The sequence below is a fragment of the Lampetra fluviatilis genome, chromosome 49 (assembly GCF_964198595.1).
Source record: "Lampetra fluviatilis chromosome 49, kcLamFluv1.1, whole genome shotgun sequence".
NCBI classification, from domain to species: domain Eukaryota; kingdom Metazoa; phylum Chordata; class Hyperoartia; order Petromyzontiformes; family Petromyzontidae; genus Lampetra; species Lampetra fluviatilis.
The window spans coordinates 8,467,219-8,493,664 of record NC_136323.1 but is presented as its reverse complement, the minus strand read 5'-3'; the positions used below and the strand labels follow the sequence as shown (position 1 = coordinate 8,493,664).

The 26,446-nt window shown below is 48.1% G+C and overlaps 1 protein-coding gene across 1 annotated transcript; it reads left to right on the top strand.

Annotated features, from left to right (window-relative positions):
* The first annotated feature begins 12,866 nt into the window (after positions 1-12,866).
* Positions 12,867-24,819, top strand: LOC144948385 (uncharacterized). The gene is made up of 3 exons (XM_078877808.1): positions 12,867-13,059; positions 19,474-19,611; positions 23,163-24,819. Exons 1-3 carry the CDS (start codon positions 13,002-13,004, stop codon positions 23,363-23,365), a joined length of 399 nt encoding a protein of 132 aa, XP_078733934.1. The 5' UTR covers positions 12,867-13,001; the 3' UTR covers positions 23,366-24,819.
* The last annotated feature ends 1,627 nt before the right edge of the window (positions 24,820-26,446 follow it).

Below are 26,446 nucleotides of genomic sequence, written 5' to 3'. Positions count from 1 at the left end.
TTTTTTTGTTTTGGCTCGTGCCGTGTGTTGTTCGGCGTGATGGTGGTGGGTGAGCTTTCTCCGGATACTCCAGGTTCTTCCTAGCAGGAAAATAACATCGGCCGGTCCACATTCGACACCACCAGCAGCAGCAGCATCGGGCGACGATGTGTGAACGAGGGAGAAGGCAAGCCGCTGAGTTCAGTTCCTGAAGAATGTCCCAGCACGTGGAGTGAAATGTTGGACATGTGCGTTGCTGCTCTGGAGAGCGGGAGATCGACGATCGATGTCCGGTCGCCGCGTTGACGGCGTCCGTCGTGATTTCCCACTTAACAGAGTCGGGTCGCTCGACGGCTGCTGCCATCTTCCGCTCCAGATATATTGGACATCGTGCCGAACAACACACGGTACGAGCTGGGAAAATACATCGGATTATTTGCGAGTTTTACCAACGAAACAGTCCTTTGCATCACGTGGGAATGTTTTTCAAAAGCATGGGCGGTTTTTCGTTATTGCTATAAACATGCCGTCTGTGCAATACCTCTCCGGTAAGTGCATCGTCAGGTGGTGCTAACTCGTAAGCTCAGGATGTCGCTTGTAATTAGCCAACACTGCCACTGAAAGACATGGCAATGAATCGGCAAAGGTCCTAGCTACATCGGGGGGTGAACACTGAATTATTCATTCGTAATGCAGCACGCTGGTGCAAAAGGTCACACCGTGTGTTGAGATGCTCGGATATTTTGGCTTCTTCAGTAATGATGATGACACAAGTGATTAAAAAATGTAGGTTGAAGTTCGTTTTCTTGGTTCTTTCGGTAAAGTCACGTAGAAGGGAAATAATAGAATAATAAAAATAAAACAATAAAATACAATTCTCACGACGTTTCGGCCACAACGCAAGCAGCCGTCCTCAGGTGAAGAACAGGTCTGTCGGAAAGACAGCGTCTGAATGAGCCAAAGTTCGTTATCTAACAAACCGCTTGTGTAATTTAAATGAGTATCTTCATCACCGATGACGTTTATACGCTCCGTTGAGTGCATCGAAAGTACGGAACGGAAGTCTGCTCGGCGGCAGAGTGGAGTTCCTCTTTACTGAACGAAGCACATCGATGGACAACCCAACGGAGTCGGGCTCACTGTCCATGTGTAGTGGGTTCAACTCAGGCGTACTCTTTCAACTCAGAGGCAGCGTATTTTACTCTTGAACACAACAGGACAACTTTAACACAACGACCTAGGGTGGTGACCACCCTGGCTAACCACGCAACAACTGGTCACGTGGGCCGGGGCTGACAGCATACTGCCCGCACCACGTGCTCGAAGACTCGCGAACCGTAGAACGTAGACGAAGGATGGACAGCCAAGAGCCCTCTCGGGATTCGGCTTATATATTCTTCTCCGACGTGGCCGGCTCCACCCCTGGCCACGCCTCCCTTCCAGAACCTTCACGAAGAACCTCGGTTCCATCACGTGACCCTCACAGCCCCCTCTCGGGGGCCCCTCTGTTACCTTAACTGGTCACGTGTCAACCCGGGTCAACTATACTGTCATGGCCTTTCCCGACCTTCCCTTCATGGCGGCACACACCCTGCCCGCTCGGGCCGGTACAGTCCTTGCAGCCTGGTGATGACATCCCTTGATGTCATTACCCGCATGCCGTGCCTCTCTGGGGCCGGTACTGCACCTACACCATGGTGACATATACAGTGAGGGAAAAAAGTATTTGATCCCCTGCTGAGTTTGTACGTTTGCCCATTGACAAAAAAAATGATCAGTCTATAATTTTAATGGTAGGTTTATTTGAGCAGTGAGAGACAGAATAACAACAACAAAAATCCAGAAAAACGCATGTTAAAAATGTTATAAATTGATTTGCATTTTAATGAGGGAAATAAGTATTTGACCCTCTGCAAACATGACTTAGTACTTGGTGGCAAAACCCTTGTTGGCAATCACAGAGGTCAGACGTTTCTTGTAGTTGGCCACCAGGTTTGCACACATATCAGGAGGGATTTTGTCCCACTCCTCTTTGCAGATCTTCTCAAAGTCATTAAGGTTTCGAGGCTGACGTTTGGCAACTCGAACCTTCAGCTCCCTCCACAGATTGTCTATGGGATTAAGGTCTGGAGACTGGCTAGGCCACTCCAGGACCTTAATGTGCTTTTTCTTGAGCCACTCCTTTGTTGCCTTGGCCGTGTGTTTTGGGTCATTGTCATGCTGGAATACCCATCCACGACCCATTTTCAATGCCCTGGCTGAGGGAAGGAGGTTCTCACCCAAGATTTAATGGTACATGGCCCCGTCCATCGTCCCTTTGATGCGGTGAAGTTGTCCTGTCCCCTTAGCAGAAAAACACCCCCAAAGCATAATGTTTCCACCTCCATGTTTGACGGTAGGGATGGTGTTCTTGGGGTCATAGGCAGCATTCCTCCTCCTCCAAACACGGCGAGTTGAGTTGATGCCAAAGAGCTACATTTTGGTCTCATCTGACCACAACACTTTCACCCAGTTGTCCTCTGAATCATTCAGATGATCATTGGCAAACTTCAGACGGGCATGTATATGTGCTTTCTTGAGCAGGGGGACCTTGCGGGCACTGCAGGATTTCAGTCCTTCATGGCATAGTGTGTTACCAACTGTTTTCTTGGTGACTATGGTCCCAGCTGCCTTGAGATCATTGACAAGATCCTCCCGTGTAGTTCTGGGCTGATTCCTCACCGTTCCCATGACCATTGCAACTCCACGAGGTGAGATTTTGCATGGAGCCCCAGGTCGAGGGAGATTGACCGTTCTTTTGTGTTTCTTCCATTTGCGAATAATCGCACCAACTGTTGTCACCTTCTCACCAAGCTGCTTGGCGATGGTCTTATAGCCAATTTCAGCCTTGTGTAGGTCTACAATCTTGTCCCTGACATCCTTGGAGAGCTCTTTGGTCTTGGCCATGGTGGAGAGTTTGGAATCTGATTGATTGATTGCTTCTCTGAACAGGTGTCTTTTAGGAGCACTCCCTTTAAGAGTGTGCTCCTAATCTCAGCTCGTTACCTATATAAAAGACACCTGGGAGCCAGAAATCTTTCTGATTGAGAGGGGGTCAAATACCTATTTCCCTCATTAAAATGCAAATCAATTTATACAATTTTTGACATGCGTTTTTCTGGATTTTTGTTGTTATTCTGTCTCTCACTGTTCAAATAAACCTACCATTAAAATTATAGACTGATCATTTCTTTGTCAGTGGGCAAACGTACAAAATCAGCAGGGGATCAAATACTTTTTTCCCTCACTGTATGAAGTCACTACACATGGACTGATTTCCTGCTTACATTTTGTAGGGTTCCCAGTAAACATGGAACATTGGGCCAACGGTGATTCCAACAGTTCCGGGTTCCAATCGCATGCCAAGTTTGACCCAGTTTTGTATCTTTAGTGGGATTAAGGCAACGTGGCTATTGAGCTTCTATGTACTGGTGTGCCTTTCACAGCATGAGGTTCTTTGGCGGCATCGTATTTAGACGAATATGAAGAGAGTAATTTCCACCAACGGGGTTTGCTGGACCCCAGGACTCTATGTGGAATTAGCTTATGTTAATGTCAAACCTCTAAGTTTGCATTTCCGATATGAAAACCCCAATCGGGTGAGGCTGATCCAATGACATCACGCAAACACGAGGAAGAGTTCACCGGCGTGTGGCGAGGCTGAGGACACCTCGGGAAAAAAAGCAATCGGTTGTGCATTACCATAAATAGCTACTGTATATACATGGATCTGGGGTCAATTCCCAGTCGTGGCTAACTTCGGCAGCGAGTGATACCTGAACCGGCATTGTGCCCCGTAGCGTGGTGAAGTATGGCCTAAGAACACGCACGGCTGACACGGCACGGGGGTGTACGTTATGGTGACATAATTCATTCACGGTGGGCCGTAGTGGTCATTCCGTTCATGGCATGACTCCCGATTGGAAGGTTGCGATTTCAAATATCTCTCTCTCTCTCTAGGAGTCGAGTCAGCCCTTCATTCTCTCAGTGTCATTAAGTACCGCTTTGTAAGGACGTCAACTTGTGGTCGTCTTATGGATAGACTGGCCCCTGCCATAGGAGTGTGGAATTTCCTGCGTTGACTCAGGGCCACTATCCTCGTCTGAGCCTGATTGTTAATGATTGTAACTTCAAATTAAGCCGTGTGATAGATGCTGGTCTCGCTTTCACGAGGGTCACCTGCACTTTTATTGCGAGAATGTTTGAGAGGTTATAAAGGGATCCCCTCGATAACGATATGCAGTAAAATTCACCGTACAGGATCCGTATTGCCGAGGGACAAATCTATTGTCAATAAAACGAATTATTTGGCGACACTGCGTTGGCAGTGGTGCACACGCAGAAACAACGAACGCTTCGCACATTCGTCAATAACATCGTGACCTTAAGAGGGAAATATATATATATATAAAATGTACGTATGTTGAACTTCGTTCGCACCGTACGTAGCCAACCATGCTAATCGGATGTGCGAATTTTTTTACATTTTCCCCCTATTTTTCAGGCCACTGATATTGACGCACATGTGTTGAGTTTTTCCTTGTTAGAAATAATGTAATGAGGCATAAAACTGTGTTCTCATAGATCGAAGCCCCCCCCTCCCCTCGTTGTTCTCTGATCCAGTCTTAGCGGCGTTAAATCGGCGAGGAGCATCTGTACGAATGCCCCAAGCGCCCACCAACCAAAAGCCCCTTCCCTGTCCTCCCCTACTACGCCGCGTCTCTTGGTGGCTGTGAGCTGTGTGTGTGTGTGCTCCTGGCTGGGAGGGAGCCTCTTGTACCAAGCCTCGGCGTGAGTGTGAGGATTTGGAAGTCGTGACCCACCCTCCCCCTGGAGGCGATCGCGCGAGGTGGCTGACAGAGCGGTGACGTAAGACGTCTCCGAAATAAACAGGGGCTCAGAATAGAACGCGTCCACTGACGTTAACGGCACCGGGGTTAATCTTCTTGACGGCGCTTTTCTGTTGTGTTGTTGTTAATCCGTTGTCGGGCTTTTGCGGCTTTTAGCCCTGTGGCCAGATCGCCCAAAAAGTGTCCGATCTCGGAGAGCTAAACAGGCCATTGTCAAACAACACTGCGGGTAAAAGAGGGAGTGGGATAGAGCGATGGTCGCAGTGGTTAGCCCACTTCGCTACAAACCCCGAAAACCTGAGTGTGATTCCTCGGGCACGGATAGCTTTAGCTGTCCTGCCCCCCCCACTCTTGCCACTCCGAACTTCACGAACCGTGACAGACCAGCGTGGTGAAGTATGTTCAAACAACCCCCACGACCAACACAGCGTGGGGCGGCCTTATTCCAGCAGTTGAATGGTGAAGTTAAGATGCATGGTCCGATCAGATATCACTCGCCGCTGATGTTAGCCATAGCTGGGAATTGAACTTTGGTTGCCAGGTTCGTAGCGCAGCGTGTCAACCACTGTGACACCACTACAACCATTCCAATCTAAAAGGCATTGTTAATTGTTAAAGTGGTGAATTTGAAATGCTTGCGACATTAACAATACAGTACTCATCGCATTGTGCTCCGCAACACACCGCGAGGGACACGTAAACATTACAAGCCACAAGTTATATTTAGGTATATTAAATATTATATGCTATAATTTCCTTCTTGGAATAAATAATAATACAGTATTTGGAAATACGTTTATTGAAAATGCTGTAAGATTTATTTTGTCAAAATCTCTTCATCCAAATCCTTATTAAATGTATACCTGCCCGAACTTGGCATGGAACGTATGCTTATCATCCTGTATTGGGCCTTAATTTAGGAATTGCTTTTAAAGTGTTACGGTACATCATGGGACCTCCTTTGCCAGTACCAAAATATGAGAATAGGTTTTCCTTTTTTTCTGGCAACAAAACAGGTGTTAAGATATTGAAACACCAAACTGAAACATTTTACAAGGAATCATGTCTGCATTAACTACAATACTTGTGGTCAGAATGCAAACAAAAAACATACTCTGATAATTATATATGTGGAGTGACTGTGAATGTTACTTGTGCGGTGCTGGGCCTGCGAGGCCACGGCGGATAACGTGTTGTCATGTGCAGCCCGGTTACTGGGCATAGTACCAGCCCTAGCGGGGCTTGGGTGAGCGCTGGTCAGCACAGAGGTACCACGTACAGCGTGCGGTGCGGGCTCCCGGTGAGGGAGCGAGAGAGAGTTTCAGCTAGCCAGGGTTACGTTGGGGCATGATACGCTGGTTGACCTGCCGACACGTGACCGGATGATATTGGAGGGGGGCGCCACGGGTGGACAGGGGCCGCTGGGTGGTCACGTGGTATAGAAGAGCTCTCGGGAGCCTTCGGGAAAGGGCCAGAGAGATCGAGAAGGTGGGCGGAGCGAGGGGCGGAGCCAGCCCCAGCCCGGGCCGATATAACGGGGCCCCGTGTGTGGCTCGGGGTTCTTGACTGTCGGTGAGTGAAGATCCACGTCGGGTTGAAGAAGCCTCTAGCCACGTGGTCCGGGACCCAGCTCGTGGTGCGGTCCGGGATAGCGGGACCGTGTCTCGTTCTGCCGAAGCGTGGTGAGATGGGCGTTCGACACCCGAGTGTGGGTCACGTGATGTTGTGTTGAGTTGATGTAATAAATAGTGTTGCTCCCAAGACAACGTCTGCGACTCAATTGGACTCACTGCATATGCATTGTCGTCTTTGAAACTTGTTTGTTGCTAGAAACAAGGGGAAAACCTATTCTCATATTTTGGCACTGGCAAAGGAGGTCTCATGATGTAGTTGCTCACCCTGATCTCTCATTACTCTGATAGTGCATTGTTTTTGTGCTGTACGCCTTTTGGTGTCCTCTGGTCTAACACTGTTTTGAGACTAGGCTCAAAAGAAAGCTGTCTCTGGTGTGGACCAATCAATTTCAAGGACAATGCAGATATTATCAGAGTACGTTTTTTGTTTGCATTCTGACCACACGCATTGTGGTCAGAATGTAAAAGGTTTCAGTTTGGTATTCTAACATCTTAACACCTGTTTTGTTGCCAGAAAAAAGGGGAAACATATTCTCATATTTTGGTACATTATAGATGTGTACACACTCTGCTTCACGATATGTGTGCACGGAACTGTGGATGCTCATCGATGAAGATTTGTTCATAAAAACATTTTGCTTGAGAATGTAATATTCGTGAACGTAAATTATTTGTGTTATAGCAGTCTTGAGATACGGTCATATTCAGACTCTTTGCAAGTCATAAAATGCGTTATTGACCGTTCCACAGTCCACATTATGCGATATAACAGTCATACTGAAACAGAATAAATCGTTTATAAGAAGGCAGCCAGTCGGGATTGATTGGGATGTTTCTCCCGCTGCACTTCGATACGTTGTTTTCAGTTTGGCCATCGCAGCCTTTGTCATTTACACTTGACGATACAGAATCACGACCGCGCTACTGCGTCGGCGTTCACGCCTGTGCTGCGTTAATGCTCAGATGTTTTCCGATTGTACCGACTGTCGTTTGATGTGGCGTTCAACAATTTGTTTCACGTGATCGCAGCTACCTCAGGAGCTGAGTCAAACATATCTATCTTTTGTACACATTTCCTGAAGCTTCCAAGCACGTGGAGCGAGATGTCGGACATCGTGCCAAACAGCCAGAACCAGAAACTTTATTCATTCTGGAGAAATCCGATGAGCTATGGAGTTATTTTTCACAGATGTCCCGTATAATCAAATTCGCATCGGCGAGCTTGGTAGCGCAAACCGCGAACCACGACGCGCTTAGTATATAAATAATAAAAGCCCTCCTCACCGGGCAGAATGTTATTTCCTCTGAACATTTCGCGTGCAGTTTAATTTACTTGACCGGATGACAGTGTTTCGCTCAACTTTATGCGGGCTGCCACAGATTTTATTGTATTCCCCCCCCCCACCCCCACTGGTGCAATCGCGCATCTGCAAAGCCCCGGCACGACGCTGGGCGAATCCAATAGAGTGCGAGCGACTCGATCATCGCCCCCTTCCCGATCAATAAAAGGCCAACGGCTGTCAATTTGCGCGTGACTTTGAGCTCGTGGGGAGTTTAGAGGCTGTTACGGGAGAATGTAAAGAGTGAGCGCCGGCGTAACGAGAGGAAGGATGAAGAGGATTGTGGAGAGATAGAGAGAATGACAACAACGCGGGCGTGACTGAGAAGTCCGCTGATAAGGAAGAATATTGGCAAATATGCGGGGCAATACCCTAAGAGGGCCGCAGCTGGAGACAACGGCCGTGATTTGTTTTGTGATATAGCGCCCAATTATGCCGGGGAATCTCAAAGGAATCCGACGCAATAAACACACTGCCTGCTTACGTGTACGAATCATTTGTATGTATGTGGAACTTCTTTTGCATCGTACGTAGCCAACCGTGCGCATCGGAGGCGTGAGATTTATATTCGCGATACCAAAATGGTATGTACACTACGCTTTATAAACTGGGGGATTTTATCTTGTCTTTTATTATGTTCATGGTGTAAAGGAGAAGTGAATACATTTAAAAACCTCCGTCTTGAATTTCTGCCGATGCAAGCCATAAACGAACACGATTTGTTTTGACGGTGGTTTATAAACCCAGGCCGAAAAAAAATTCGCACTGTCGTCATTAACAAATGCCGCGTTATGACTTACGATTGTGACGTGAGTTAACATTTCGCAGAATGACCCCTGCGAGCAGAGGTAAGGGGACTGCAACATATAATGATGTGAATTTCGTAAAAGCTAGAACAAGACAATTGCATGACGGGGTGTACACGTGCGGCACTTTTGTCACTCCGCTGCTGGATAAGGGCCTGGCCACAACCTCGCATCCATGATCGCCGGGTTGTTGACGTGCACCACCGCACATCATCATCATGAGCCAGTTTCCATCCACTGCTGGTTTAAGGCCTTCCCGCGCCAGTGACCTTTCGATGCCATAATCCAGCTAGTAACTCGTGCGCATGCCCTGGGTCACATCGTTTCGTCTCCTGGGCGGTCGCCCTCTCGAGTGCATTCCCGCCTTTGACTGCCGCTCCTTCACCACTCTTGTCCATCGGACATCGTTCCTTCTTGCGTTGCGTCCTAACCGAGCCCGTTTGATTTTCGTCAGGGTAAATAACATTACAAAAAAACACAACGTACCATTTTTCCAGCAACAGCTGCCCTTGCTCATGACGGGGGATGTCATCTATTGGCGGTGCTTTAAACCCCCCAATGGATTATACCGGCTCAGGGACGCTTATCTCTCCCAGTTGTAGTTCTTGTGCCTCGAAACTACTTAAGCGTCAGATGGTACAGCTATCTGATCTGCTGGCTTTGTGATCTCAACGACCTTATCTCCACTGACTGTCCCACCAAACCATTCTGTAATGAATGGTACATCATGTCAGGAATACATGTACAGTGCAGTATTAATTGTATCATCACTCGGCCTGGTAGCTCAGCGGGACACAGCGAGCAACAAGGAGTCAGAAGGTGCACGAGTTCACATCCTAGTCGGGGTTTGACTCAGCCCATCATCAATTTGGGGTTGATAAAATGATTACCACTTTGTTGGGAAGATAACTGTGGTTGTGTTGTGGACAGACTGGCTTGGGATTGTAAACGGGAAATGAACACTGCCTCAATTGCTCATTTGAGCAGGAAATCGCCGTTGCGGCTTTAGTTATTGAACACTACAACAGCAACAACAACGCAGGAAATACGGCCTTGCAATTCTTCTTCAAGAACGCCGCCATCCCTGCTATCCGTGAACACGTTGCTCATTTACCAGATGCTGCAAGGGACCGTTGAGAAAGCTAATTCACGTCGCGATGTGATATGTATTTGAAAACACAAGCGCATTACCGCAGTCATTGTTTGCTTTTATATAAAGAAGGGCATTTGGTGATGTGGGCTACATACCTGTCAACCCCTTATCAGTGCTTTCCTTATTACAGACCAATTCAGAGCTTGTTGGTCACCCCGTGCCCTTTTAAATCTCAACGTTCAACCTACAAAGTCCCATCACAAGGGAGAAACACAAACAAATAGACAAAATGCATTTTTTTGCCCTATCTAAACGGCTGTACGCCGTATGGACCTGAAAACTCAATTTCCCTGCAGAAGAATACGGAGTAAACCGTCTGGGTTGACAGCTATGTATAGGTAACCTCAGCAAAGCTCTCTTCCATGGACAATTATCACAATAAGTAAGATGATGCTTTTGTGTGGCATGCTGAGTGGTTTGTGCCATGTACCATATGACTTTTATTGCACAATAACAACAACGATTGGTGTGTGGATTTGCGAGCACAAACGCAAACAGACTCAAGATGCTTCACAAAGGCAGCGGGGCTCATTGCATGAACAAAAAGGGGCGACATTTGTGATTTAACAAGCAAAAAAAAACCTACAAAAGTTGTACGAGAATAAACAGGCACGGACAGAGAAGTGGAGCAGCGGGAGGTCGACCGAGATTTCGACAAGGAGGGAGGTGCAGAGCCCCACGGGCTGCAGAGGAGGGGAGCGACTCCCCACGCAGTGAAGGTTAACATTGTGCTTCGAGAAGAGACCTTGGAAGTTGACAGGGCCACAGGGAGGTGGTGGAGGGCCAGGGGCTGTTCGGGGGGAGGAGGGGGTCTGGTGGGGGTGGCAAGCTGTGCAATCTGCCCGGGCCTCAGAGTCAGGGGGGGAGGGATGCGGCGGGGAGGGGGGGGGCCTCGTCTCGAATTTTTGTCTCAGATTTCCAAACACCTTTTGGCAGCCCTGCAGGGTGCATACGCAGTATATGTTGTATAAAAATGCAGCCTGCATAAGTGGACAAGGCCAGACGAAGATACAAAAAATAAAATGCATTCACAATCGAGTTTTTGTTGGGTTAGATCGCGTAAACATATAAATGTGTCGTTAAACCTGCCACCACCCGACACAGCCAATTAGCAAGGGTTGTCACGGAAACAGAACATGCCAATTCGTTACTAGTACAGGGCAAATGTTGTGGGTTTACTCTCGTGTTCGAGAGTAAACCCACACCATTTACAAAATCTTTATTATGGATAATATTCGTCGTGAAAGCCTACGTGTTAAACCAGTTAATTGTGTTTTTTTGTCACTGCGTCAGATGCATTCACTCGTAATCCGAACGTTGTGAGATAAAAAAAAAATCCTGCCCGGAATTCTACCCTGCCCATCATCTCTATTTGCCCGATACACCTCCAATTAGCACAGTTGGCTTCGTGCGGTGCCACAAGAAGTTCAACATACACACGGTCCGTACGTATCACTTCATGGGAACGAAAGTTGAAATTCACGTATGAGCAGACTGCCTCATACTGTTAGGAATGTGGAATATTCACCAGCGATTGAGCGTTGCTCAAAAAAACGCTGTCAGTTCGTGACTCCGGGTTACGGAGCCAACAACATTCTTCTCGGTTCTTTGAAGTCTCCGGTGATAACGGGTGCAGGAGGAGCTTATTGATAATTGGAACACGAATGATGCGTGTGCTGCTGATGGTGCTACTGCTGCTACATCGGTGCTGGGCACCTGACGGACCACGGTCTCCTGGGAAGCCACACAGCAGCCGTGGTGGAGAAAGTGCTGATGACGAAAATACTGACGCAGCATTCCCGTTTCTCAATGAATCCACAAACGTGTTTCACTTTTCGGTTTCTCTGTAATTGTAAAACACACACCTCTCCACGTGTCTGTGTGCACTTTTCAGCATTCGACGGGGAATATGCAAGCAACGGATACAGCGAGCGCGGTAAAAAATGAATGTTTTAAATGTGTGTGCAGTGATGCAATGGTGAGCACATTGGACTTGCAATACGCAGATCGCCGGTTGAATTTGATTCCCAGGCACGGTAGCGGAGATATTGAAGCGAGTTTATTAACCATAATAGAGGTTGTTTTTGGACTACATCTCGTAAATAGAAATCTGTTATTAAACCCGCCACCACCGGACACAGCCAATTAGTAAAGGTTGTCACGTAAACAAAACGTGCCAATTCGTAACTAGTTCAGCACACCGGTGTGTTGGAGAGTAAACCCACTTTATATATAATTCGAGTACGACGTTTCGCCGAAAATTCCAACCAGCATCATCAGGAATAAATGTGATGTCGTCACATGCGAGCCACTCAGGTAAGAAGACCAGGGGGCGGGTGGAAGGGGCAATGAATTCATATCAATTAAACAATGAATATCTATTATTGGTTGGGTTATTCACAGTTCACCAACATGCATAGTGTATGTACATTCACATTACGTATTAAATGTGTTCACCCCGCAGCGTACATCGCTGACCCCAGAGGCAGTAGATCGGCAGGTCGCGTGCGGTGGCTACTTCCACCGTGTCCAAGACATCTCGCCAGCGTGGAAGAGTAGGCCAAACACCTTCTAGAGGCACTCTCTTGTGCTCCCTCCCAGCAGAAGCTCTTCCATCAGCAGTTTTGCAGGGCGCGCGCGCCTGCAAATGTTCTTTCCGACCGCATTAACGACCCGGCGGCGTGGGACAGCAAGACTCTCCACACTTGAGAAGGTGATTTAATCTTGGCCGCTCGAGCTGGCGGTGTGGGGGCGGGGGCGGGGGGGGGATCAAACCCACGTCTTTCCTTAGTTCTCTCCGCGACATCGACACAGCGTGGTCTCCATCAGCCCACTGAGGCACCCGATGGAGACGCAGTCTTTAGCGGCGGGCGGACCTGAATCTGTCCGGCGGGCGGACCCGATGGGATGGTATTGCGCGTCGCGCTCTGCTCGCCTTGCATGGGATCAGCACACTTGGGAGGATTAGCTGACTCTAGCTGCCTCGGCTGCAGCTTCTGCCTTCCGCTTAATACATTTATTGCGTTCTTTATTTATTTATCCTTGAGACCAGGGGGGAGGGGTGGTGCAGTAGGGGGGGGGGGTGGTGCTTGCGCGCGTTCCTACGCAGAGGTTGGATCGTCACGCGGCCACTTTTTTGTTGTTGTTGTTGTTGTTCTCCCAAATGCCCTCGCCGATCCGCGGTGCCGGCAACACAAAGCATGCCCAGGGAAGGCGCCGCGACATTCGTGCTTCTGCTGCTGGGGTTTCACCAACAAGGTGAGAGGCGAGACGCGCGGCGGCGTGCGCTGTGCTGGCGTGCGGGGTCTTGTGTTGGTGAAGTGTCGTGAGACTGTTTGGTGACGCTGCTGCTGCTGCTGCGTTGACAATCAGTGGTGCACAAGCACAGTTAACAGCAACAAAACTCAACACGGTCATCGATCGCACTGCCTTAAAATAAAAAAAAACAATAGACGACGTTTCAGGCAATGGACTTTTTTGATGCGATATGAAGAATAGTCGTTACCCAAAACGTCGCCTTTATGATGCGTGTTTTTTTTCTTGTTTTAAGTCCATAATAATGATGTTGACAAACGTGTTGAGTTTTTTTTTTAGAACACGTCTCTATATCGCGTCTTGGACTCCGTTGTGCGTTCGTCGTTAAGGCTGCGGTCTCTTTTCCGCTTGCTAGTATTTTTCCAGACGCGTGCGCGTCCCCTATTTTGCATCTATCGCACCCACGTGCTGGCATGGTGGAGTGGTGGCGCAGCGGTTAGCGCACTGTGAACCCTGCGTCCCAAGCTCGAATCCCGTCCACGGCTGACTAAGTCAGTGGCCGAGCGGGAGATCTGTGAACCGGTTCAACCCCAGCACCGAACAGTGTGGTGAAGAAGTAGGGTCAAATAACCTCGCCCCCCCCCCTTGCCCTTGCCTGACAGAGCATGGGGAAATCTTCATCCATTAGTGGATTGACAGAGGGTTGTATATTTTAATGCAGTTGTATCTTGCGGTGTTGTGTTGTCCGAGATCTCCCTCGTTAAAGGGGACGGCTCGTCTCAACGGAGCTCTCTGCCCAAAACAAAAGTGACAATTTGATTCACCCGCGAGCGTCGTTATTCAACGACGCTTCGTGCGCGCGATCTACCTCCGCTGTTAATTCACTGCGTGACGAGGACCTTTCCCAGCGCCGTGTTCGCCCTTACCGGTTGTTTGACCATACTTCACCACGCCGGTTAGTGTGAGTTCGGTGAGGGTGGGGGAGCTTAGACATGGGGGGGGGGGGGCATCGTACCCAAGGCCGTAGCCATGGAGTCAACATTGGGGGGGACCAAATCTTCCAGGGTGTTTGGGGGTCCCAACCCAAAAAAAGATCTAAATTTGAAAACTCATTTCCTGCCCAAAATATTTAAAAATTCACTAACACACGGGATGGACTTTTTTTTTTACAATAATGTCTAATAGTGTATTATATTACATTGCTCTGTTTTAACTTTATTACCATTTCTTGTTTCATTATATGTAATGGCAGAGATTTGGGATTGATAAAGTACAACCATAACCACAATCATATAAACAGAAATCTATGCATTGATTTATATGAAGATAAGTCCAGATATTGTGGCCAAGATTTTGCAAATTGTTGTTTTTATCTACATAGCATAGCAATATATTGGGGGGGGGGGCCATTTTGAGCATATTTTACGATTTGGGGGAGGATGTGTCCCCCCCCAATATAAATTATAATTACGGCCTTCATAGTACCGTACAACAATTCATTCTGACGAACACCATCCTGCTGTCCACCACGTGGTATCCACAGTAGCCGGTTTGTGTGCGTGATGGTCGCCCATCCGCGCACCTCTGCGGGCTCAAACCCTGCTGAGCTTCCGAGATCTGTCGAGATCGGGCGCGTTGCATATGTGACTTGGTCATAGGCAGTTTTTTGCTGCGTGTAAATAATAAGGCCCCCCCCTCCTCCTCACCCTATTCTAAATGGGGCAGTCAGTCCTCCCTGCGCAGAATTACCAACGCTGGTGCGCCTACATCCAAAATTTACAAGCTTCTTATAAGCGGAGACAGGCCAAAGAGTAATTTACAAACTGCGTTCATTGACCGGCGTAGATAATGGGAAGAAGCCCGTGGGAGGTGCTTGCACTGCAGTTTTACGCTGCGCGGTTGGATGCTGTGTGGCACGGAGAGATATGCGAAGAGCAAAGACGGCCGCCAAGCGCTCGTGTTATTCGCGTTTATTATTCAGGCTCTTTTTTATTTATTGCGTAACCGCTGTAAATTGAACCTCGCCTCGTTCAGTCCCAGGGTGGACGATTTAAAAAAATGTTGATTCTGCGCGGGTCTGCCACTGGCGGTTTCACGGTTTAAATGTTGACGCTTCTCATCCTTACGAGATTCATCATCATCATCAGCAGCAGCCGCAGCCGCAGCAGCAGCAGCAGCAGCCATGATCAATCCACTGCGGGATGAAAGCTTCGTCAAGTCGTCACCATCTCGCACACCATCTCACACGGTTGGCTACGTACGGTGTGAAAGAAGTTCAACATAAATACGGCATACACACATCATGTGGACATTTCTAGGAGCCAAATATTCTTAACGCACATTTTGAAATGTGGAGGGCAAAACCGGAGGAACCCGGATAAAAATCCACGTGACCACGAGGAGAACACGAAAACTCCAGATACTGTACACAGCAGGCGTCAGGGTCGGGATCGAACCCACGACCTCCTGTATACCAGGCGAAGTAGTTAACATCTCCTAGCCACCGTGATACCCCACTTACATATGTTGCTCCGTCTGTCTAGCAGTGTAAGTCCAAGTGTGGACACTTTCATGCTTCTTTGCACACTTTTCATATTTTGCTCCATTCTCTTCATTAATGTCCACGTTTCCGATCCGTACGTCATAGCGAGGTGATATGCACATATCGACGACGTTGCTATGCACATTCGCACTGATTAAAAAACGTTTGTGAGAGGATGAAGTGGACAATTTAACCGTCGGCTGATTTGTTGCAAGACAATGCCAAGTCAAAGTGCTTCCCTGCTCAAATGAGAAATGAGCATTGGGCGGAGCTCATGTCTGTTGGTGGCCCTAAGCTGGAGGTGAAAATTCCACTTTCCTATGGTGGGTGCCAATTTATCCATAAGACGACCATTATTGACTTTGCAAAAAGTGATTGGGTTGTTGCTCGAGTTAAACTGACGGCCTATTGATTGCGTATTGATCGCTCTACCACAGTGCCACCTGGCCATAAATGAATTCATGCCGGCTTTGCACGAGTGCAAAATGTTAAGCCTCTCTGTATGTATATATGGTGAACTTCTTTCGCACCGTACGTAGCCAACCGTGCGAATCGGAGGCACGTGGAGAAGGACAACAAACCGAACAAAAAAACACAATTCTAAAAGAAACGAGTTTTCAGTCTCGATGATTTAAAAGTGCACACCTCAAAGTGGCTTCCTACCCTAGGAAGGAAGAGCGTTCCAGACGGCCGCAGAAGCGCGTCCGGAACGCTCGCGATGCAGTGAGGCCGTCTGTGCTCGATGTCCGGCCATCGGCACCTTGCCTGCCCACCACTACCACCGTTCCCCGCTGACGATGAACGTGCACCGCATAACTGACGCCACGACACAGGGCGGGGAACTGCGTACCGGACGAAGGCCTCAGCGCGTCCACGCCATCCCTCGCGTCGCCTCTAAACTAAACTATTTAATCTAGAAACTCTCTATATTTTTTATTCCACCAGGTAAGGCCCACCGAGCCAGAGGCGACCTGGCTGTCAACAATGATAGCTCAACGAAGTGGCGTATCATTATCATCACGTGGAAATGTATAAGCAGCCAGATACTCTAAACGCAGTTTTTTAAATGTGGAGCGAAAAACCGGGGGACCCGGAGAAAAATCCGCACGTCCACGGGGAGAGAGAACATGCAAAATTCCAAATATATACACCAGCAGACGTCAGGGTCGGGATTGAACCCACGAACTCCTGCATACCAGGCGAGGTAGTTCACATCTCGCCACCACTCCTGTGAACGAACTAATAATCTCTTCACTCCCTCTCCACTGTGGTCGTTTTCTCGAGCAATGCGAATGTGCAATGTCATTGGGAGGCTACTGTGTGTTGTTGTCTTGGTGTGGTCTGGGACTGTTCTTCCTCTTGTTTTGCTGCCTTGCCCAAGCTCGGGAAATTGGTGTGCTTATGTCATTCCAACTTATATACCCTATCTATTTTACGTAATTATTTCTAGCGATTGGCTTACCTTTCTTATGCTTAGCACTCCCATATTTTGTTGTTGTTGTTGTAACTTTCTGATCCGCTCCTAATGGACATCTGTGAACAAGTAAACCCGTAAAAAAAAGTTTTTCACTATAAATCCTTTATATGCGTGGCGGCTAGAGTCTTCTCGTCCTCTGGCTTGAGATGGCTGCCACCTATGGGTCAGGTGATTGTCTGCCAGTATTAAGCAATTGGTAATTAAATATTTAATTAGTTTTCCCTAAACAGTGTAAAATTTTGGAAAAAAAATTTCACGAAAATTAATTGTCACACACAACGAGTCTGTGTGGAAAATGTCAGCTCGATTGGATCACGGGAAGTGGGTTAAAAAACGAGCGAAAGATTTGCACGGTCTTAAGCAAGCAAGCGAACTTAATATAAAGGATTTAAAAATATATTCGCCTGTGGAGGACGCGGGGATCGATCCCGCGACCTTTGGCATGGGAAGCGAGGGCGCTACCAACTGCGCTACTCCGCCACGGCCTGTGGAGGGGTTACGCTCTGGGCTCCTACACTGTGACGTTCAGCCAAAGCCATGAATGAGTTGTATTTGAATAAATGTAAAATACATTTTTGTTTGCCTAAAAAGTGTAAAATGTTTGAAAAAAATTTTCACGAACATTAATTGTCTCGCACAACGAGTCTGTGTGGAAAATGTCAGCTCGATTGGATCACGGGAAGTGGGTTAAAAAACGAGCGAAAGATTTGCACGGTCCTAAGCAAGCAAGCACGCAAGCAAGCACGCAAGCAAGCAAGCAAGCGAACTTAATATAAGGGATTTAAAAATATCTTCATAGCTCATCGGTTTTCTCCAGGACGAACACAGATTCCGACTTGGGGAGCGTGCTTTTCTCACCAATCTCGTCACTCGGTCACCATCCCTCCGAGCGACGCGTCCTGCCCAAAGCCCATTTTCGTTTTCGGAAAAGTCACCGCGATGCCTCTCATGGCGATTTATCCTCTGCTTTTACGCCGACCCAGCCTCTACGCTAGCCCCGATAGTTGGACGTATATCCACATTTCTACCCCCCCCCCGCCCTTAGCAACCCACCCGTCGAGTTATTGCAGTCTCCACATTTCCCTGCGAGTTGCGCCGAAGAGGCAACAGCAAATAAAGCGAAGTGTGCCAACGGCTTCCACCAAATTGATCAGTTCCCAGCCTCAGGCAATGGTGCCATAAATCTGTCCGTGATCCGCTTGGGCTGGGAGGTGCTAGTGGTATGGCTGCACGTGTGTGTATGTGTGTGTGTATGTGTGTGTATCGCTGTGTGTGTGTATGTATCTGTGTGTGTGTATGTGTGTGTGTATGTGTATCGCTGTGTGTGTGTATGTATCTGTGTGTGTGTATGTGTGTGTGTATGTGTGTGTATGTATCGCTGTGTGTGTGTATGTATCGCTGTGTGTGTGTATGTATCTGTGTGTGTGTGTATGTGTGTGTGTGTATGTGTGTGTGTGTGTATGTGTGTGTGTGTATGTGTGTGTGTGTCGCTGTATGTGTGTGTGTATCGCTGTGTGTATGTATCGCTGTATGTGTGTGTGTGTATCGCTGTGTGTGTGTATGTATCGCTGTGTGTGTATGTGTGTGTGTGTATGTATCTGTGTGTGTATGTATCTGTGTGTGTATGTGTGTGTGTATGTATCGCTGTGTGTGTATGTGTGTGTGTGTATGTATCTGTGTGTGTATGTATCTGTGTGTGTATGTGTGTGTGTATGTATCGCTGTGTGTGTGTGTGTATGTATCGCTGTGTGTGTGTATGTATCGCTGTGTGTGTATGTATCGCTGTGTGTGTGTGTATGTGTGTGTATGTATCGCTGTGTGTGTGTGTGTATGTGTGTGTATGTATCGCTGTGTGTGTGTATGTGTGTGTGTATGTATCGCTGTGTATGTGTGTGTGTATGTGTGTGTGTATGTGTGTGTGTGTATGTGTGTGTATGTATCGCTGTGTGTGTCTATGTGTGTGTATGTATCGCTGTGTGTGTGTGTATGTATCTGTATGTGTGTATGTGTGTGTGTATGTATTGCTGTGTGTGTGTGTATCTGTGTGTGTGTGTATGTATCGCTGTGTGTGTGTATGTATCTGTGTGTGTGTGTATGTATCGCTGTGTGTGTGTATGTATCTGTGTGTGTGTGTATGTGTGTGTGTATGTATCGCTGTGTGTGTATGTATCTGTGTGTGGGCAGCAGTAGTGTGGCGGTCAGTGCGCTGCGCCGTTGCGCCAACCGCCCAGCCCACGAACCGAACACCTTTTGAACGAAAGTTTCATAGCTCTTGGGTTTTTTTTTCTCTCCCGGCTTCAATCAAATGTCTTTGTTCAATGCCGCAGCAGCCCGTGAAGGCTCTGTGTGTGGAGGGGGGGGGGATCTGCATGCCCGTGTCTATTCGTCCACCATCCAGGCTTCGCGCTCCGCTGTTTTGCCTGCAACGTGGTGGTCAAGCACCGCGAGCTGGACTTTGGCTGCACCAACCCCCAGGTCATCACGTGCTCCTCCCCGCAAGGCTTCAAGGAGAGGTTCTGCTTCACGGCAGAGAGCGGTGGGTTGGTCGCGTTCGTTTGCGTTCCGAGGTTTATAAACAAACTAGCTGGAAGTACCCGGCGTTGCCCGGGCGATAAAGGCACACACATATCGACTTAGACACACACAGACACCGACACTTAAACACGCCTGATAAATTCCACGCTTTAACTCTTTTCCCATTCCGATGATGCACGTGTACGTCATCGGAACGGAATCGGAAGAAAAACTGAAATAAAATAACTGTATCGCAACCCAGGCTCCCACAAGGCCATGCGGGAGGGCGTGTGGCACAGTTTTTGACACCAGCTATCATAGAGTGCAGCGGTCGTTTCGCTACGGCCCTCTGCGGTGAGTACAATGTCTTTAAAAGCAGCAGCGCCACGCCTCTCTAAGTAACATTTACGATAAACAGCTCGCGCGTTACGAGAATTGGCGCTGAACGGGACACCCACCCTGCAACGTGTAGACGTCTCGGAATGGAGAAGGGTTAAGTGAAGATTTGAAGTTTCTGTGAGGCGCAACCAGGACACGTGATGAGCTGACAGCCCCTCCCCACTTTTAAATATCAAACGCCCACTCGAGTCACTTCGCCAACCCATAATGGCCAGTGTGGTGAAGTATGGTCCATCAAACCAACATTGCCTGACATGACGTGGTGAGCAGACTATATGTCTCCTTCAAAGATCTTTCCCTCCACGTAATTTTTTTTTGCACTTCATGTCAACCACAAGGCTGTCTGGGACCGCACAATCCCAGCAGCATTGGTTCAAGACAAGCACATTGTGAATTGGTTTCAACACCCAGTGTCTCACCAGCAGAACCAACGCTGGAGAACTACCAAATGATCTCGGCAAGGATCGCCTTTTTCTAAAGATATTGGCCCTATTTCGACGCAAAATCACCAAATACATAACACAGATAATAATTTAAAAATATGTTTTAAGTCTCATCAACAGTGGCAGGTGTGTTAAACAAATGCCACTGGGTTGCCAGATGTTATCGGCCAGGGCGCCCGATCTATCTCACATAGATCACTCGCTCATTGTGCACGCCTTTGAAGGAGGTCTGCAGTCATCACCGCGTGTTACATGGTAAATAGATTAATAGTCTTCCATGGCAGTTTCAATTGATGACTCAACATCGCAGTGATGGAAACCACCGCTTTACAATAGTACACCATCGTTCATTCTCTCATCGACATCACATTTTTTTCAGGGTAAACGCTTGCTTTGTTTACAGGCTTCGCGACATTTGTTGATGTAACATTTTTTGAAAGGATAAAAAAATAATACTCCTTTATTGTCACGCTGAGAGGTTGGCTTTGGAATAAAAAAATAGGGCCCCAGGCTCTGTTTTACAAGCATTGCTCAAATTCTGTCCTGAATGATTTTACAAGTAAAAAATATAAACGGGTGCAGATTAGGAATTAAAACATTTGGTTAGGAGACTTTCCATGTAACAAAAAATGTAGATGTCTTTATTTTTTTAAACATATTTTTTATTCATTATGGAAGCATTTGGTCCATGATGTACAAATGGCGAATATTTTCCAGCAAAGTTTGTCAAAGGGTATTTGAAATGTACAAATTCGCTTGCATCCCGAAAAAACCGCGGTTGTATTTATGCAGTGGAAATAGCAGAATCGCTCTTAGCCACGCGTTTGTGCTTTCTATCATTCCATTCGTATCTAAAAAAAAACTCAACACATTCGTCAATAACACTGCGGCCGCCTTAAAAGGAAAACGAATATATATCATCGGCGATGTTTCGTGGTAATGGGCCTTCTTCAGAACACATTAATAGAGAGGACAGAGTGGACAATACGAGTTGGAGACTGAACTTTACATCATGGTGCCTGATGAGAATTACATTGAAAACATTCTGATGGCCAAATTTTTTTAAATATTGCCTCTGATCAAATCAAGTGATTTCGTTTTTATATAAAAAATGTTTTAATTATTATAGTAGGCCATTGCAGTGCCTCGAATAAACACTTGCAGAAGTGAAAACATTACTCGGTGCAAACCATCGAAGAGAGTCACCGGCTGAGTTATTTTCTGAGCAACTATTTTACCTCAGAAGGTCATCACCGAGTCTGAACGCAATTCTTTAAGGGAGGTCTGCTTGCAGTGGCTGTCCGCTTCAATACAAAAAACCCCATTATATTTCGTGGCTATTATGAAAGCAGAGTACCCAGGTTAAAAAAGAGAAAACCCACGTGCAACAGATTTGCTCAACTCCACAAGGAAAGGTCGGAACCACGTTGGCTGAACTGTCAGCAACGTGGTTCCGACACGGTAGTGTAGTGGTTAGCGTGCCACGTTACCAACCTGGCGACCCGGGTTCGATTCCCGCTCACGGCCAACACCAGTGACGATTATTTTAACCGGTCCTGGGCCTCCCCTAGGTCGACTCAGCCTCAAATGAGTACCGAGTGCTGTGTAAACATCGCCACTGGGGAGACAAAGGCGGCCGGACGTGGTGTTGGCCACCCACTCCATCGTGGACCGTGCCGGCCTTCATAGGTGCTCGCTAACAGCACTTGCCCCAACAGTCTCTTGAGGCTATACGGGGGATCTTTGTGTTTGATGTACGGCTCACCCGATGCGCTTTAGTGCGTATGTGTGTTGAACTTCTTTCGCACCGTATGTAGCCAGCCGTGCGAATCGGAGGTTGCGGGGGAAGGCCAACAAACTAAACCCAACAAGCCGTTCTAGATAAATGAGATTTCAATCTAGACGATTTCAAAGTGCACGGCTCCAGTGGCTTCCTAATATTGGACCGGGAGAGCCTTCCAGACCGCCGCAGAAGCGCGTCTAAAATGCGCGATACGGCGACCGCCTGTGTTTGATGGTTAGCCAAGAGCTGCTGCCGCTGCTGCCGCTACTGCTGCTGCGAGAATGACCCGGAGTTGGCGTGGTGGTTTATGCTCCTGGACGAAATCAGCGAGGTGTTGTGGTCCGTACCAAGCGTTTTGCTCACACGTGCTGACCACGTTCCTCAAGATGCTCCCAGGGCGTAGATCGAAACGTTGGACATCGCGTTCGTCCTTGTTGATCCCTCTATGTGCATTTCAGGCCAGGCGTTCATTTTAAGTTGCCTTATCATTCCCTAAGGGAGGCCCATCAATGTCTAATTTAAGCAGCATCATCAAATGGTTTAATGTTATTTTAATTATATGCGGGATTTGGTCCCATCGTCATTATAAACTCTCCGCTGGCACAAACTCAGTGGTGTGTGGCAAGTCAATTGTCACTGCTGCGTGGCTTTCGCGGTGGTGCTGTTGCAGCTCCCCGATGTTGCTGTGCAGTGCGTCGTTTGGCGCGGTGTCCGACGTTTCGCTCGTGCGCGCTGGGAGCTTCTTCAGGAACTGAAGTGAGCAGCTCACTTAATCCCCTCCCTGACGTGGCGTCGCTCGTTGTTGACGATGCCAATCATCGTGGAGAACTGACAACACCGTCGGCGGCGGCCGGCAAACGCAGCTCTCAACTCAGTTGCCGGAGAAGCTGCCGAGCAGGTGTGAGCGAAAAGCGTCGGACATGTGACCCTGTTGGTTTCCCCCCGCAGTGGCGCACGGCGCGGTGGTGTCGCGGTCCTGCGCCACGTCTCGCCAGTGCCACGAGGTGGCCATCCCGGGCGTGCGCGTCCACTGCTGCGAGGAGGACCTCTGCAACGGAGGCCTCCGCACGGCCGCGACTCCTCCCCACGTGGCCGCCCACGCCACTCTGCTGCTAACGCTCACGCTGCTGATGGGGGAACTTTGCACGTGACGGCAGGGTTCTTATTTTAGCCTCTCATCCGCCTCCCTCCCTCCCTCCCTTCGCCGTCCTCCTCCCCTGCTCCTCCGTCGTTGGCTTGGCTTCATCTCGGCGGTCCGGATTAATGCCGTTCGCGACAAAGGAAAAAGGCCCACCAGGGATCAGGCATTAGAAAGCCAATTATGTATAATGTCGGCAAGCAGTTTTGTATGGTCTAAAAGCTTACTCCAGCTTGAATGTAAAAGTCAAAAGTGTCTCACTACTCGAGTGAGCAATCGGGCGGCACTTATCTCTGTTGGCAGGTCTGCAAATTCCACATTCCCATGACAAAGGCAAGTCCGTGCTACGACAAGCAGTCCTCGTTTTGTTCGCGTCGCGTATCCATTTGCCTGCTGACGCTATGCATGAGTGGTTTGGAATGGCACAAGAATGCTCTTACACATATTTGTTATTTGTTTAATGTTAATCGTCACGATGGTTTCGGATCAGTGGGGTTCTGATTCGCCAAGGTTAACGGCCCTGCCGGGGAGCGGACAAGTCAACACGACCTGAATGCAAGAGCTGCATTGCCATCTGTGGCAAGAGCGTCCGTAGAGGTATCATCCGATATATATATGAAATCATTGTAATTAGACAGCAGTTTGAAGCGTGCAGTCGAATTGGTGGAAGCATATTTATCACGAACAAAGTAACGGGTTTAGTTTTTCAATTGAAAAGCACGACTCGTGAGTAAAAGAGAGCTCATGAGAGAAACATTCGGAACAATCGCAGCTGAGATGGTGGCCAACACCTTTGGACTCTCCCCAAACATCGATGTGACGTTCACCGCCAATGCCACTGTGGTCACGTGGAGGTTTATAGGGATGACGCGAACACGGTCAAATGTTCACACGACCACGTGCGCGTGTGAATATGTATCCACCGAGCTCGCGCACTGTCGAATTACAATTCTTTAGTTCTTTAATAACGGATGATTCGTTTACGGAGACTCTGTGCGCTTCTTCAGGTGTATATGCATGTGGGACAGGATTGTGAATCCACAAATGTGTAAGAGTTGCCCAAGATGTTTATTATTATTAGGTGACAGCCTTTTAGACAATTCCACATGAAGGACAAAAACAAAGTCTGACTGTCCCCGTGCTTAAACGAACTGCTCTGTTAGTGGCCCTGAGACGGGGGTGGAAATTCCTCGTTCCCATGGCTGGGGCCAGGCCTTCCACGGGGCAATCACTCGTTTTCCTTTGTCAAAGTTATTTAAAGCACTTCGTCGTAACTGAGAGAAAATCAACTTGTACGTTCGCATACACACTATTTAATGAACAATATCAACCGTGGCCTCTGCACTTTTGGATAAAGGCCTCGCCATGCAAAAGATGAATCAAGCTCTTGCGCACGAACTGATTCCATAACTCCGCCTCATCGGTAGATGTCCCCTTGGGCACATTTCACACGGTGTAGGATATTGAACGTGGCCCATGTTAACCAGCATGTCATTACGGGTTGCTTTGTAATTAATTCAATTGAAGTACAGTGCTTAGAAAATGTAGTTGGTAGTGCATCCAAAATTAGGTTAAGTGCTTTTTGCACTGCAATTTGATCGTGCGGACGTGAGATTGAGTCCTGGCCACGGCAAACATCAGTGGCTAGCGATAATTAACGCATCGTTACTCTTCCACCATCGCTGTTCCACGCCATCACATCTGCCCACACTGACGAGCATGGTGAAGTATAGTCAGCCATCCCTGTGGGTTTACACATTTCTATATATTTTTTAATCGCATACAATACAGACTAATCTACACCGTAGATCTGATGGGTGTTTCACAGTGTGTGTTTGTAAGTCTCTATTCTCACGTGTGGAATGCTGCAGGTGTGCGTATGCTTACCAAGGTAGCTGCAATATGGCGTTACTGCAAATTCGTGGCACGATGTAAGGTCCACGATTATCGTATCGTCCCTATTGCGAAGTATCGTGATATCGTGATTTAGCTGCCTAGTTTTATTTTACTCAGCTATTCTATTTGCCCACGAAATAATTCCACAATGCCAAGCGCGCAAGTTTATAAAAAAAAATTCGTAAATAACCGTCATCTGTTTGATGAGTGATTTTCGATATATGAACCTTATGGCGCGACCCCGGGGTCCCGATTAAACGGAAGTCAAAATCGTGATCAATAAATTTATTTTTGGCGACTCCGTCCCACCGCGCACACGAACCCCGCGACCCGCCTGGCGCGGATCGTTCTGTTGTCGCGTCGTCAGCAGCAGCAGAAGCTGCAGCAGCAGCAGCAGCGAGGACGAATGCGCAGAAGAAACGAAACTTTGATTAGCGCATCGTGTGGAGCTCGTCGAGAGGGACAGATCGCCGCGTCGTTCGCCTTCAACAGACGTGAAACGACGTCGCGACGCAGTTTATGCGAGAGCCGGGGGCTGACGGGGGGACCCCGGTGTCCCGCCATGAGGTTCATATAAGGGGCCGTCCATAAATGACGTCACGCGATTTTGGACGATTTTTCACCCCCCCCCCTCGTCACACGGCGTCACAAAAAGTTAGATCCCCCCTCAAATATTACGTCACAAGGCTCTGCCCCCCCCCCCCAAAACCATATTTCCATTTTGAAAATAAAACATGCTTGAAATCGCTTTAAACTATCGTCATTTAATGTGGCGCTGCACTCTGATGTCTGATGTTGTAGGAGTGTATTTCACGCGATCGTCCCAATTCTATATTTATTTAAAGTTGCGCATTTTTACGTGACGTCACAATTCTCAAACCCCCCCGCCCCTCGTCACACATCGTCACAAATGTCTGACACCCCCCCCCACCCCCTAGGTGCGTGACGTCATTTATGGACGGCCCCTAAAACAAAAACATTCTTGGAGTGATCGATGCCGCGCGCTTGGCTATATGGCCTCACACTTCCCATGAATTCACGTAATTCGCGTGTGACTGGCGGCATGTGAGTTGCCCGTTCGTGGAGAGGCTGCGGTGTTCACAGCGACTCCGCAAGGCGCAGCCTCTCCCGTTGTGAGCGAGGTGCGGGTTGCAGGGCGTGTGACTGATCTGTGTTCACGATTGGGAGGTACAGCCGA